We start from the raw sequence: 15,570 nt of genomic DNA, 5'->3' as shown, positions 1-15,570 counted from the left end.
AGAATTCAAAAAATTGAGGAAAAGCTTAAGAGCATCTAGGACACCTTTAAACGTTCCAACATCCGAATTAAAGGGGTACCAGAAAGGGAAGGAGAAAAGCAACAGATTGAGCACGTATTTGAACAAATAATAGAGAACTTCCCCAATCTGGCAAAGAGAACAGTCTTCCAAGAAATCCAAGAAGCTGAGAGAGCCCCAAAGAAGTTGGACCCAAGAAGAAACACACCAAGGCACATCATAATTACATTAGCCAAGGTAAAAAACGAAGGAGAGAATCCTAGAAGCAGCAAGAGATAAGGGGACAGTCACCTACAAAGGAGTTCCCATCAGACTGTCAGCTGATTTCTCAAAAGAGACCTTGCAGGCAAGAAGGGGCTGGAAAGAAATATTCCAAGTCATGAAAGACAAGGACCTACATCCCAGATTGCTCTATCCAGCAAAGCTCTCATTTAGAATGGAAGGGAAGATAAAATGCTTTTCAGATAAGGTCAAGTTAAAGGAGTTCATCATCACCAAGCCCTTATTTTATGAAATGTTGCGCGTGGGTCACCCGCCAGCAGTGACCACGGAACGCTGTGGATGGCTCAACGATAAACACGCGAGAAAAAACACACATGCACAGGGACAAACTAGTTTCTGTGGGGAAGTAGGGACGAAATGGCCACCCCCCCTAGTGGGGAGTGTGCCGATTTACAGTCCATACCTGCTTTTATTGGGCTCATTCTGCATAATAATTCAGGTAACCATAGAAAACAAAGAACTCTGCCGGTCTATTGAGTTGGGGGTCAAAGAGCTGTAAGACTGAGGAACAAAATAACTTCCTCCTAAGACCTTTCTCATTCAACTGAGAGCATTCTAAACAAAGAAGGTTTCACAGTAATTTACACGTTCTTTCTTAGGCCTGATCACCCCGGGGAATCTGCACTTCTCAGTACCGAGCTGCACCACCCTGTCATTGTTTCAGGCTTAGGTGGAGCAAGGGAACTAAGGCAACTGGGAGACAAGGAGGTTTTTTCCCAGAGGCTGAGAACTCAGGCTATGACAAAGCCGAGGAGCGAGGGTCCATCACCCCCTTTTGCTGCAGCCCCCCCAAGTCCTTCTTTTGGGGGGCCTCCCAAAGTGATCGTGCCTGTCTTAGGTCGTTCCCCCGTGGGGAATCTTACCCGTCTTTGGCTAACCGACCAAGCTTTTTGGGGTTCAGTTATGAATAAAGCAGCAGAAGCAGCATTCCTGCCAGGAAGATAAGCTTTTGTCTCCTTGCTGGCTTACAGTTCCAAGGGCATTCCCTTGGCCTTAGCCTAGGCGGGGCTTACAGCTTCTGATACCAGTCAGGGCAGTTCCCAACAATGAAATGCTAAAGGGACTTATCTAAGAAAAGAAGATAAAGAAAAGACAGGTATAGTAAAAGGACAGCAAACTCACAATGAACAACCACACCTAAAGCAAAACCAAAAGAAACTAAGTAAACAACTAGAACAGGAACAGAACCACAGAAATGGAGGGCACATGGAGGGCTAGCAGCAGGGGGGGGTGGGAGGAGGAGAGGGGGGAAAAGGTATAGAGAATAAGTAGCATAGAATGTAGATTGAAAATAGATAGGGGAAGGGCAAGAATAGTACGGGAAATGTAGAAGCTAAAGAAATAAGTATGACACATGGACATGAACTAAAGGGGGGGAACATGGGTGGGAGAGGGGGTACAGGGTGGAGGGGAGAGAAGGGGGGAAATGGGACAACTGTAATAGCATAATCAATAAAATACATTTAAAAATAAAAAATAGTCAATAGCCTTCTAAAATGAGAGACGATGTCTTTTAGTTTGAAAACTTTTCTTAAAAAATTTTCTTACCCTTATTTTCTCTGTATCTGGAACTACTCTTGATGTTCGGATATTAGCTTGTGGGTTACAGCAGGATTAGAGGACAAACATTCTACATCAGGGATAAGATAACAGAGGGTTTCAGAAGGGATGTCTCTGAGAAGATAATAAAATTGATAGATGATTTGATGCGGCTGAACATATTGAATAGATATTGATCCTCTAGTTGTATTATTTTTTTTCTGTCTTTATTTCTGTATTTATTTATTTACTTATTTTATCTTCTGGGACATTTTCTCAATTTTATCTTTTAAACTACCTTATAAATTTTAATCTATTTTTATCATTGTATTTTTAGTTTCTAAGAGCCCTTTTGTTGTTGTTGCATCCTGTGCTTGTTTCACAGATGCAGTATCTTCCCACTTTGAGACTATCAGTTATAGTTGTTTTTCTTCTTCGCGTTTTCACTGTTCTCTGCCTTGTTTGTGTTTCCTCCAAGTGTTTTCTTCATTTTACTTGCTTCATTCTCTGTCCTTTATGTAAGATTCTTTCCTCATATATCCAATTTTCTTTAGCTGTATGTTCTTATTTAAGAGTAAGACACTTAAAAGTAAAAATGAGGCTGTGTGTGTGTGGCTTTGTCAACTAGTCAGCTTAACTGAAGATGATCTGGTTGGGCTTATTCATTGGAGAACCCCAACTACCAGAATCTGCAGTGTTTTTCGCTGTTGGGCTGATTACGGTACTTTCCTAAAGATAAGTTCTCTATTATCTTGTCTGTGTGTTATAAGCCTGTCACATCTTCTCAGAAAGAAGTGATGGAAGAGGGTTGGGTAAGGAGGGTATCCATTTGTTCAATAAATACAGCTTCCCTTAATCCCTTAGTTTTCATTGCGGAAACCTCACTTTCAGCTGTATGTAGCATTTTTAATCCAGAGCCTCTCTGAATCAACCTTTCCAGTAAATAAAGCTCTGGTCTTCTTCCAGGAGAGGGAAGGAGCAGGCACTCAGCTACCTTGAATAAAAGAGGAAATTGGGGAACCTCTGACAGACTTCTAACCAATTCTACTACGTATTTTCAGCCCTTTTTCCAGTGGGGTTCTACACTATGAATCAGTCTGCTTCTGGGCTTTCCTAACAGCTGGTGGAAATTTCAGCTTTGTCAGTTTTGCTAAATCAGCCATCACTCATCCACATGATTTGCAGACTCCAAAATTTATGCTGTTCTTTTTCATCTCTTCCATTTTCTGTGTCTGTGTAAGTTTATGCCTGTTTTTATCCCTTTACTTTCATTTTTTAAATATATTTTCTTGATTATGCTATTACAGTTGTACCATTTCCCCCCCTTCACTCCCCTCCCCCCTGCATACCTCCTCCCACCCACATTCCTCCCCTGTAGTTCATGTCCATGGGTCATAAGTTATTTAGCTCCTACATTTCCCATACTATTCTTGCTCTCCCCCTGTCCATTTTTTCCTACCGTCTATGTTACTTATTCTCTGTACCTTCCCCCCCCTTCCTTCCACTCCCCTGTTGCTAGCCCTCCATGTGATCTCCATTTCTGTGGTTCTGTTCCTGTTCTAGTTGTTTGCTTAGTTTCTTTTGGTTTTGCTTTAGGTGTGGTTGTTAATAATTGTGAGTTTGCTGTCATTTTACTATACATGTTTTTTATCTTCTTTTTCTTAGATAAATCCCTTTAACATTTCATATAATAAGGGCTTGGTGATGATGGACTCCTTTAACTTGACCTTATCTGAGAAGCACTTTATCTGCCCTCCCATTCTAAATGAAAGCTTTGCTGGATAGAGCAATCTTGGATATAGGTCCTTGTCTTTCATGACTTGGAATACTTCCTTCCAGCCCCTTCTTGCCTGTAAGGTCTCTTTTGAGAAATCAGCTGACAGTCTGATGGGAACTCCTTTGTAGGTAACTGTCCCCTTATTTCTTGCTGCTTCTAGGATTTTCTCCTTCATTTTTTCCTTGGCTAATGTAATTATGATGTGCCTTGGTGTGTTCCTCCTTGGGTCCAACTTCTTTGGGACTCTGAGCTCCCTGGACTTCCTGGAAGTCTATTTCCTCTGCCAGATTGGGGAAGTTCTCCTTTATTATTTGTTCAAATAACTTTTCCACTTGTTTCTCTTCCTCTTCTCCTTCTGGTACCCCTATAATTTGGATGTTGGAACGTTTCAAGATGTCCTAGAGGTTCCTAAGCCTCTCCTCATTTTTTTGAATTTTTATTTCTTCATTCTTTTCTTATTGTATGTGTTTTTTCTTCCTTCTGGTCCACTCCATTGAGACCCAGTTTTCTTTCCATCACTATTGGTTCCCTGTGCATTTTTCTTCATTTCACTTAGTGTAGCTTTCATTTTTTCATCTAATTTGCGACCAAAATCAGCCAATTCTGTGAGCATCCTGATCACCAGTGCTTTGAACTGTGCATCTGATAGGTTGGCTCTCTCTTGGTCATTTAAAAGTATTGGCTCTGGCCCTGGCTGGCATAGCTCAGTGGATTGAGTGTGTTCTGTGAACCAAAGCATCGCAGATTCGATTCCCAGTCAGGGCAGATGCCTGGGTTGCAGGCCATGGCCTCCAGCAATTGCACATTGATGTTTCTCTCTTTCTCCCTCCCTTCCCTCTCTAAAAGTAAATAAGTTAAATCTTTTTTTAAAAAGTATTGGCTGTGAAGCTTTGATTTGTTCTTCCATTTGAGCCTTTTTGCGGGGGAGGGGGTCTGGTCACACCTATTATGTAGTGAGGGGCGGGGCCTTAGGTGTTCACCAGGGCAGGGCAACCCACCTCGCTGCATTGTGACGCTATATTTGGGGGTGGGGTCAGAGAGGGAACAGTGGTGCTTGCTTTGCTCTCTGTCAGACTTCAGTCCCCTCTGCTGCTTCCCACAAGCAAATTGGGCCCTTCTGGTGCTGGTTCCTTGGTGGGTGGGCTTGTGTACATTCTAGGACCCTGTGGGTCTCTCCAACGAATTCTCCTATGAGGCTGGGAGTCTCCTGGCACCTCAACCTCCACAAGTGTTTTCAATCAGTGCCTTTAGGCTTTATTTCCTGGCACTGGGGCCCTGGGTTGCTCAGTCTGTCTTGCTGCCCGTTTTCACCTGGTTTATCTGCGCGTGATTGTGTGACTGCGGACAGCCAGCTGCCTTGCGTGTCTCGCTGGGTGTGCTCATTGCCTCCCCATGCCCGCGCCAGGGGTTTGCCACCAGGGTCTGCTAGCCACCGCCTGTGCCCTGCATGCCCAGGTCTGCCAGCCACTGCTTTTTCCCACCGCGACCCCTCTCCACTAGCCGCCGACTCTGCCCCTTACTGGTCTGGATGACTGGTTGTCTGAACTTCCGTACAGTTCAATTTTCTGTCTGTTCTGGTTGTTTTTTTTGTTTGTTTCTAAATTTTTGTTGTCCTTAATTTTGGTTGTGCAAGGAAGCACAGTGTGTCCACCCTTGCTTCCATCTTGGCCAGAAGTCCCTTTACTTTCATTTTAGTGAGGTTTCAGGATGGAGTTGTGTTAAATATGTTTTGTTAGACATCTTTAACCAGAATAGCTCATGTTTATTTTTTAAGGCCAAACCTTCCCTGACCCCATGCAAAAAATTAAGTGCTACTTTATATGTATTCTCGTAGAGTTTTATATATGTCTATGGTAGCATTTACCAAACTTTATTAAAATTATTTGGATGACTCCTAACTATAACCCTCTTGAGAACCATCATTACATAATACTATTACATTACATACTATAGTTCCCTTTCCTTGGTAGATTTTAAAATTTTAATTGAGCCAATAGAAATGAATATTCATCTTTAGTTAGTATATGAAATTGAGGCTAAAATGGCCTTTTAGAACATTCCTATTTGACTTTGAGGGGCCTTAAAAGAGTATCTGAATGTACCTCCATCCATACCTATAGCTCCATCCCAAAGGATGTTCAACTTAAACCATTCTACAGCCAGGCTTACTGCTAACTTGAGATTGAGAACGTATCTGGCTTAGCTATACATATGTCCAACCTTGAAAAGAAGAAGTGGGTTTGCTTAAAAAGAAGAGTGATATGGTCAAAGAAACAGTACCCATTGGTTATGTGGAGTGTGTGATACTCTGCTACAGTGACAGAGAAGATGCAAGAATGTGATAGTTGTAAGGCATCACAGTTTATCAGCAGTATCAAAATCCAAGTCCATATGAACCATTTTCCCTAGAAAAAGGAAATACTAAAATATTACTATGTGCCAAGTAATGTTCTAGGCCTTTTACAAATGTTACCTCATTTAATTCTTACAATATCTCTACAATGTAGGTGTTTTATTTATATCTGTTTTATAGCTGAGGGATTTGAATCCCAGTCCAAGGTCAACTAACCAAAAATTGAAACCTTTTCTGAGCACCTCCCTGCTGACTCCTGCCCTTGTGCTAAATGCCCTTCCTCTGTGCTTCTCTTGTTCCCTGAATATATCTCTATCTTGACACTTACCATATTCAAATGGTGTCTGTTTATTTAACTATCTGCCCCACTAGATAGCTGCTCAAGAGTAGGAATAGTGTCTTATTCTCCAGTACAGGGCCTTGAACATGGAAAGCTCTCACTAAATGTTTGTCGGACTACAGGTTCAATCTAAGAATTGAAGCCCAGATGTCTTGTTCATTATCACAGGCACACATCCAGATATCATCATAGTCATTCTGCTTTAAGGAAGCTTTGGGAAGGAAAAATATGCCAGTTCTCAAAACTTAGCAGATCTCATTTTTTATTGTATATTGAGAAATGGTGATGTTTTCGGAACTTTTCCTACCAGCTAAAAATGAGAGAGCACACTGAACAAGAGTGAGGCTTACATATACATCAAAAAACAGATATGAAGAATGTGGGTTGTTTTATTTTCCAGGGGCCTTATGGGTGTGCATCATTTTAAATCCACATTGCAAACTGGAGGAAAAATCCTCTTGGCTGCAGCAACTGCAGAAGTGGAGCAACTTGGATGTCTGTCCCCTGGAGGATGGGAATTATGGGCATGAGCTGCCCAACATCACCAACGCACTTTCCCAGAATGCCAATCACAGCCCAGGTGAGCAGATACCTTTTTAGGGTCTTCATGCCTGTAATTCCACAAGGTTGAGGGAAAAGCCCTGGAGCAAGGTAGCTGGACAAACTTTTGGCTATTAGAATTGTCATCCTAAATAAGAAAGTCAGTCCTTTTTGTCTTGAAATGCAAAACTTTAAATAAGGGTAAGCTTTTATCATTGACATTGGGATGCTGTCCTTTTCCACATCTAAAATGTCCTTTTAGTACCCAGCATAAATTCTTAGAGGCCTCTGCATGAATTTTATATACCCTTCAAGTTCTTCATGACTAATGAATCTTGGCTTCGCTGGGGCTGATTTTAGCTCAGAAGACCTATCTCAGCAGAAGGATGGAAGGCCTGCAGAAAACAACTTTTAAAAATGTCCTGACAGTTGCCTTTCTTATGTCTCTCTGTTTTCCTCAAATGTTTATACAGCAGATAGCAAGGAAGAGTCATGCTCCCAAGTTACTATTAGGACTCTTGCCTCATTTTAAGACAAATCCAGTACAGTGATACTGTACTCTGCATTTTGAGCCCAGTAGCCTACTGATATCGCTGGGCATCAGCATTTACATCGGTTTTAATTCATCCAGCTCTGGCTATTTGATGTTGGCAATTGAGTGCTCTTTGGCCTATTGGGAACCTTTATTTTAGGAGATTTTGATCAGATATTAATATTACATGTGGTTTGATCAGATATTAATATTTCATGTGGTCCCCTTTATTTTAGGTGATAAATCTGGTATTTTTAGCCTCAAAAATAAAATTACTTGAATTACTGTTCTTGCTTGGTCTTCATCACCTGTACCATAATTGACTGTCAGTGTATTTAAGGCAAATAAGGTAACGAGAGGTGAAAAGGCTGCAATTTTGCCATTTCTTTAAACTACCCTTTACTGGCACTCACCTAACCTCCACAACACAGGGAGCCATCTTTTTACTATTGGCTTTGGGTTGGCCTAGAGAAAGTGAAATGCATATAAACACACGCCTCCAGTCTGGCATCTTCTTCTTTGTCATAGTGTATTGGTGTTACTGTTACTGGTTCTCATTTGAGTATGTTGCTTCCTCTGCAGTCTTTTCAAGCTGTGGGTGATTTATCTGTCACATCTCTTTATCATTGGACCTGATGGAACAATAGGCATCCTGCTTATTCTTCATTGCCATTTCTACATTAGTGTACTCCCCTCCTTCCTAAGTAGGCCCCGGCTTTAAAGTGTATATCATCAAAATATACTGTCTGCTAACATTCTGGTTTAGGTCATTTGTAGACCCGTGGGTCAGTTCCTTGTTCCCTGAGATTTTTGGCTGTTGGCTCACAACACTACTCTCTATCATTACTTCTATTACAATTCTTAATGATTTCAGTAGCCACATAGACGGTACCTCCAGTATTCTAGCCTCTCAGTTCTTTGACTTCCTCTCTTTTAATAGATTCATCTTCCAATGTGATTAGCTATACAGTCCCAAAATCATACCCTAGACCTTGCTATTGCCAATAACTTTCTCTTTCTTCATAATCTCAATTTAAAGCAACTCTAATTCCTACTGCCAGTCTTCACTAGCTTTTTTGCTTTAGTTTCCCTTTCTGGTAATTCTTTGACCCACTAGGAATTTTGATCCTATTATTTTCTCATTCTCTTGCAGCTTCGTTTTCCTCCCTATCCAGGTTAGATTCCTTGGTGCATCATTATAATTATTCCCTTGCATACATACTTAGTTCCCCCTTTCCCTCTGTTACATTCCTAATGTTAGTAGTTCAGTCTAACTGTCTGATTACTCGGTGATCACACCTGCAAAGCTAAACATGGTAGAGAGAAATACAACCATGATAACTGATCTTAAAATTAAGCTTAGGACCACTAATCTTAAAAGTATATGTAGTACTGTGTAGACTGGACATCCAGTGCATTTCCCTAGTCTATGCCTTGTTTCACTCTTCTAAATTTCTATTTTCTACCATCTTTTCACTAAAACTTTTTATATTCCTCTCTTTCCTCCCTGATAGTTTAGCTTCTTATTCGCTGAGAATATAGAAGCAATCAGAACAGAATTTCCATAATTATATCACCACATATGCCTCAGTCTATGCCAATCTACTGTGCTTCTTCCACTATTTTTAATGATCCTATTCCTTTTTATCCAAGATATCATTCCATAATTCTTTCCTCTCTCTCCTGCATTATACATTTTTGTGGATTATTCCTGTGAGCATACAAGCACATTGTTTTATCTCTCCTCCCAAAATAAAACAAAAAATACTTGTGGCCCCACATGCCTCTCTGGCTACCTACCTGTTTTTCTGAGGTAGTAGAAATAGTGGTAGAATTAAGAAAAATTATTTTTAAAATAGTATGTATTTACCATCTCTATCTCTTCTGTTCTTAATCTCTCTTGAACTAACTCTAGTCAGGCTACTATCCCCCCACTACTAAAACAGCTCTTGTACTGGTCACTAACGTTAACAACCATTGCTAAACCTGCTGGATGATTCTCAGTCATAATTTTACTTGACCAATAAGCAGTATTTGTCACAATTGATCTCTAATTCCTGAAAACACCTTTTTCATCTTATTTACAAGACACTACTCTCTTACTTCATTGGCTCCTCCTCCTCAGTCTTTTTTACTGTCTCCTCCCACCCGCCTAATATGCTAGAGTGCTCAGGGCTCAGTCATCAAACCATTCTTCTTTTCCTTCTGTACTTATTTCATTGCCTTGTTTTATTTTTTAATTATATTTTATTGATTAAGCTATTATAGCTATCCCATTTTTCCCCCTTCCCCCCCCTCCATTCAACACCCCCAACTCCCTCACGTAATACCCACACCTTTGTTCATGTTTATTGGTCATGCAAATAAGTTCTTTGGTACTCCATTTCCTATAGTGTACTTTACATCCCTATGGCTATTCTGTAACTACCAATTTGTAATTCTTAATCCCCTCACCTCTCACCCATCCCCCCACACGCCCCTACCATGTGGCAAACATCAAAACCCTCTCCATATCCATGTTTCTGCCTCTGTTCTTCTTGTGTGCTTAGTTTGTTTTTTAGATTCAATTGTTGGTATGTAATTTTTTTGCCATTTTATTGTTCATAATTTGGATATTCTCCTTTATCTTAAATAAGTTCCTTTAACATGTCTGCAGTAATGGTTTGGTGATGATGAATTCCTTTAGTTTTTTTCTTATCTGGGAAGTTCTCTATCTGCCCTTCAATTCTAATGATATCTTTGCTGAAACATGTTTCTTTGTAGAACAATATTGGCTGTAAGGCCCTGCTTTTCATCACTTTGAATATTTCTTGCCAGTCCCTTCTAGCCTGCAAAGTTTCTTTTGAGAAATCAGCTGACAGTCTTAGAGGAATTCCCCTGTAAGTAGCTAACTGCTTTTTTCTTGCTACTTTTAAGACTCTCTCTTTATCTTTAACACTTGGCATTTTAATTATGATGTGTCTTGGTGTGGTCCTCTCTGGATCCAACTTGATTGGGATTCTCTGTGCTTCCTGGACTTGCATGTCTATTCACCAATTTAGGGAAGTTTTACTTCATTATTTGTTCAAATAGATATCCAATTTCTTACCCTTTCTCTTTTCCTTCTGGCATCCCTATGATGCAAATGTTGGAATGCTTGAAGTTGTCCCAGAGGCTGCTTACATTCTCCTTGATTTTTTGGATTATTTTTTCTTCTTGTTCTAATTGGTTGTTTTTTGCTTCCTTATGTTCCAAATCATTGATTCAGCTCTCAGCTTCATCCACTCTACTGTTGTTTCCCTATAAATTGCTCTTTATTTCAGTTAGTGTATCCTTCATTACCGAATGGATCTTTTTTATGCTGTTGAGGTACTCACCAAGTTCTTTAAGCATCCTTATAACTAGTGTTTTACACCCTGCATCTAATAGATTGCTTATGTCCATTTTGTTCAGTTCTTTTTCTGGAGTTTTGATCTATTCTTAAATTTAGGCCATGTTTCTTTGTCTCCTCATTTTGGCAGCCTCCCTGTGTTTGTTCTTATGTATTAGGTAGAGCTTATATGTCTCATAGAGACCTCTTGTCTCATTAGTGTGGCCTAATGTAGTAGGTGTCCTGTAGGGTCCAGTGGCAAAGCCTCCCCTATCCCCCAAGCTGGGTACTCAGCGTACACCCTCCATGTGGGTTGAATACACCCTCCCCTTAGAGTTGAGCCTTGGTTGTTGTTGACAGGTCAATGGGAGGGCTTTACCCAGGCCAGTCAGCTTCAAGGCCTGGCTATGACCTCTGACTACCAACCTACAGCCACCATGGAGGATCAGCTGTGCAGGGGCAAGGGTAGTGGTGCTCAGATGTGACCTGTAGCTATCCACTGAGTGTGCAGGCTCTTGAGTTTACTGGGTGGTGCAGGCCAATGTCAACCACCACCTGTGTTTTACCCAGAGCCACACATTCATGAGCTATAAAACAATCTGAGATGGCTGTTAGTTGTGCTGGGCTTGGATGTTCCCAGGAGAAGCCAAGCTGTGAATCTAGGCTGGCTACTGCTAGTGCTGGATCTGAGGCTGCTTAACAAGTACAGGAGCTGGGAGCTCACTGAGTCTGGCTATTGCTTGTTTGATAGGATTTAGGAAGATATGATGCATTAGCCAACACCAGCCATTCAGAAGGAAAAGTCACTGTTAACAGCTTGGGTGGGCCTATAAGTTGGGTAGGTCAGAGTCTGAGGGGATCTCCAAGGTGGGGCAAACAGTGTTAGCCAGATCGATGAGTCTCATATATGGCACCTGCCTGCTGGTTTTGTGGCTCTGTAGAGAGAGGGTTCAGAAAAGGAACAATGGCCTCTGCCTGACTTTCTGTCTGGGAGAAAGCAGCCTACCAGCTCTCACCTTGATGCCAGACTCTTTAGTTTCTCCCTGTATGCCTCTGGTGCCTTTCAGGCTGCTCTGCTTCCTGCTGCTGGAGCTCAGAGGGAGTGAGTCTGAGTAAGTCCATGTGTAGGTTCTTTAAGAAGAACTGCTTGGGACTTCAGAAGTTTCTTCCACCAACTCAGTTCTCACTGACTTTTGCAGCCAGTAGTTATGGGGACTAATCTACCTGGCCCTGGAACTCTGGAGGCCCTGGTGTGTAGCTTGGACTCCTCGCTCCTGAGATTTCCCTCCTGAATTTTTATCCACCATCATTGCATTGTTTTAATAATCATCAATATACTAACAATTCCCAAATTTATACCTACTGCTTAGAGTTTTCCTCTCATCTCCAGGCTTTATGTTCATTGGCCTTTCATTTTCTCTACTTAGATATATAGGCATTCAGTAGGATTTCTAAACCCCTCAATTCCCACCCAAACCTGCTCTTCCTGCAGTCTTTCCTGTCTCTAATATGGCAGGTGTGTCTTAAAAACCTGGGAGCCATACTTAATTTTTCCCTTTTTCTCTCACCCCAGATCTAATCCATGAGTGAATCCTATTGCCTTTATTTTCAGAATATATCAAGAATCCCTCTACTGTCATCATCCCCACTGTTTATTACTCTGGCCAAGTTACCATCATATTTCACAAATTATTGAAGTGGTCTCCTAATAGCTCCTCCTGCATCTGCCCTTCTGCCTTATAGTCTGTTCTCAATACTGCTTTCAGTTAGCCTTTTAAAATGCAAGTTACATCATACATCTTCAACAGTTCAAAGCCCTCCAGTGGCTTCTCATCTTACTCAGAAAGCCAAGGTCATTTCTCACACATGGCCTGCAATGCCCTCATGATCTGGCTGCCTAGTATCTATCTAGCCTGATCTCCTATAATTTCCTTGCTTGCTCATTCCATTCCAAGTACACTGACCTCTTTGCTGCCCTCAAACCCTCCAGATATTTAACCACCTCAGGATCTTAGCACTTGCTGTTCCTTTTGCCCGGAATGCTCTTCCCTTAGCCATGTCTTGCCTTTAGTTCCTTCAGGTCTCTGTTCAAATGCTACCTTATTGAGACCAGTCTATACAAAACAATTACCCCCACCTAACACCATCTTGCCTTTCTCCATAACTCTGCTCTCATCTTTTCTATAGTATTTATAACCATCTGATATATATTCATTTATACATCTCTTCCCATTTGAACATAAAGATCCCTAAAGGCAGGGACTTTATCTTTAGCACCTAGAACAGTTTATTCTATGTGGTAGGCACTCGGTTTTTGCTAATTTAATGAATTCTAAAACATATTGGGAGCCTAACCCCTACTGTGGTCTCAGTGGATCCACAGTGGACTCTCTCTTCAGCAGGACAGGGGCTTAGACTGCAGGCTGTAGAAGGATCCTTATGCTTCTACTGAGGGACAACATGAAGGAGAAGCAATTTCAGTAAATACTGTCAGTGTTATTCTTTCTTAAGTCTCTGAGCCCATACTCTGTGAAATATATCAAATTCTGAAGAGATGACCAGAATCCAAGGACTTTTGCTTAGTGGATGAACATGTTAATTTCTTTCATATTCAGTCTGAATCTTCTGACTTTCTCTCCCAATTATTTTGCACAGGCTCAGTAGATGCTCACTTTATTTAGGCATCTCTGGAAACATCTGTACAGTACTTTAGTTCTTTATCCTAAAATAGGTTCAGCTGCCCTTAATTTGGCAGGGAGCTAATTAAATAATCTTTTGTGCTTTTTTTATATTTCCTTAAATGTCATTTCCATGAGTCTTCCTATAGCTACAGTTTATGACGGTGTATCTTCTACTTGATCTTTCTGCCCACTATTCCTAAGACTTGAGCCTCACTTGTCTGTTTTATGATTTCCCTGCAGCTTTTTTCTGGAAGAGAAATGGCATGGTAAGACTCTAATGAGAAAAGAAGTTAATTAGTCTTTTGTCAGCATCAGATTTTCTTATTGCAGAACAAGGCTGTAAGCCTGCAGTTATCAGTGTGGTAAAGATACCAGAATACACAGGGCTTCAGCTCTTCTTTTTTTTTTTTTCAGCTTTTAATATGAATTTCATGGAAGTCCTCAGTCTGATAAGGGTCATGCTGTAAATGGGACAGGCTCTGGATTGACTAGATTAATTACCTGACTACTTCTTTCTTCCTCTGACTTCTATAAATGCAGTTTGTATCCTGGTAATTGAGCAGCTGAACACCACTGTTCCTCCTCTCTTCAATGTGGCTCTGGGTCCTAGGAGATACTGCTTTTCTGTAAGAAGCACAAAGACAGCCATAGATCTCTGTAGAAAAGATCTTTCCATAGAGGGCAAAGACACACTAAAAGCTGTCCAGTAAACAAGTATCACAACAAATCACAACACACACTCAGACAGATGGCAGAGTGGCTGCTCTCACTAACCCACTGTCCCACCCTGAAGACAGGAGTTAGAGTTTCAGATTGCCTATCATTAAACTGCTGCATTTCTTTCTTTCCCCAGACTCCTTACCCAGACCAAGACGAACAGTGTTTACTAGAGCCATCGAGGGCCGTGAATTGCATTGGCAAGACAGCCACCTACAGCGAATAATTAACAGCGATATATATGTAGCTCCTGCCTGTCAGCAGGAAAGTGAGAGACTGCTCTTTAATTCCCAAGGCCAGCCATTGTGGCTTGGTAAGTGTACCCCTCCTCTACTCTAAGACTTTTGGAACCCAGCTTCAACTCTGGGCCTGAATGAGCCATCTGCATTGGTACCAGCAACACAAGTATAATTTGGACAGTCTTCATGAAAATCTTTGGGGCCTTGACTCGGGCCTCAGTACTTATGTGAAGCCTAAGCCTTTGGCTTTTGTACTCAGCTGAGGTACAATAATCTCAAAAAGAGGAATTTATTTTCTGTATCCTAAATTTTGGGAGTTGAAAGGTAGTACTCAAAGAGTAGTACCAAAACCATTAGACATCAGTTCATAGGCTTTCTTAGTCAACAGTTACTGAGCAACATTATAATTAGCTTTGAAATTATGTTTTGCTAAAAAGGCAGTATGTTTGACACAAATTACCTGGTGCTAATAACTAGGGCACAATCTGCATCTATCACCAATCTTCTTCCCACCTCTCCTTTCTTCCTTCATCAGAGCAGAATAAAGCTGCTCTATTGTCAGTTTAAACCATCCTCTGGCCTTCTGTCAATCTATTCTTGACTTTATCACAGGATGCTCATTACAAAATAGACATTATTAAATATATTCATCTTCTGAGTTTTACAGTAATGATATATATTTTATTATCTGTTCCTAATTCCCTACCTCTATGCCTCAACCCATTATTTTGTCTTTCTTGAAATCTTGCTGAATCTGGATATGTCCCTGTCTCTCTCATGAAAGCCTCGGCCAACTCACTGTGAGTCACTACCTGAAGTTCCCTTTGATTATCTTTCCTCTTCTCTGATATAACACTTATATAATTTTAACAAGATTATGATAAAAGATACAGTTCACTAATCTAAACAATAATTGAATTATCAGTTTTGCCTGTCAAATGGTCAAGGATTTTAAAAATAAAGATTATTACTTTTTGGTTGGAAGAGGTTGCATGGAGATAGGTACTCTCATACTACTAGTAGGAGTGTTAAATGCTTACAGCCTTCCTGAAGGATATTTCGGCAGCACTTACCAAAGCCTTTAAAATATATTCATACCTTTTGATCCAGGAATTCTTCACCTAGGAATTTAACCTCGGCTATAACTACTTAAAAATATGCATATACCTAAGGGGTTTCTTAGAGCATGGTTGTAAATAATGC

At 40.8% G+C, this 15,570-nt stretch overlaps 1 protein-coding gene across 3 annotated transcripts in view; it reads left to right on the top strand.

Annotated features, from left to right (window-relative positions):
• Positions 1-15,570, top strand: part of ZSWIM5 (zinc finger SWIM-type containing 5) — a 121,650-nt gene that overhangs the window by 84,970 nt on the left and 21,110 nt on the right. For all 3 annotated transcript variants that reach the window (XM_045859950.1, XM_045859949.1, XM_045859948.1), the window contains exons 5-6: positions 6,710-6,889; positions 14,265-14,441. In XM_045859950.1, the coding sequence (XP_045715906.1) occupies positions 6,710-6,889; positions 14,265-14,441 (357 nt within the window). The remainder of the gene's footprint in view (positions 1-6,709; positions 6,890-14,264; positions 14,442-15,570) is intronic.

Source organism: Phyllostomus hastatus, unplaced genomic scaffold, assembly GCF_019186645.2.
Source record: "Phyllostomus hastatus isolate PE091 unplaced genomic scaffold, TTU_PhHast_1.1 phas_scaffold_182, whole genome shotgun sequence".
NCBI classification, from domain to species: domain Eukaryota; kingdom Metazoa; phylum Chordata; class Mammalia; order Chiroptera; family Phyllostomidae; genus Phyllostomus; species Phyllostomus hastatus.
This window is presented reverse-complemented; position numbering and strand designations above follow the sequence as displayed.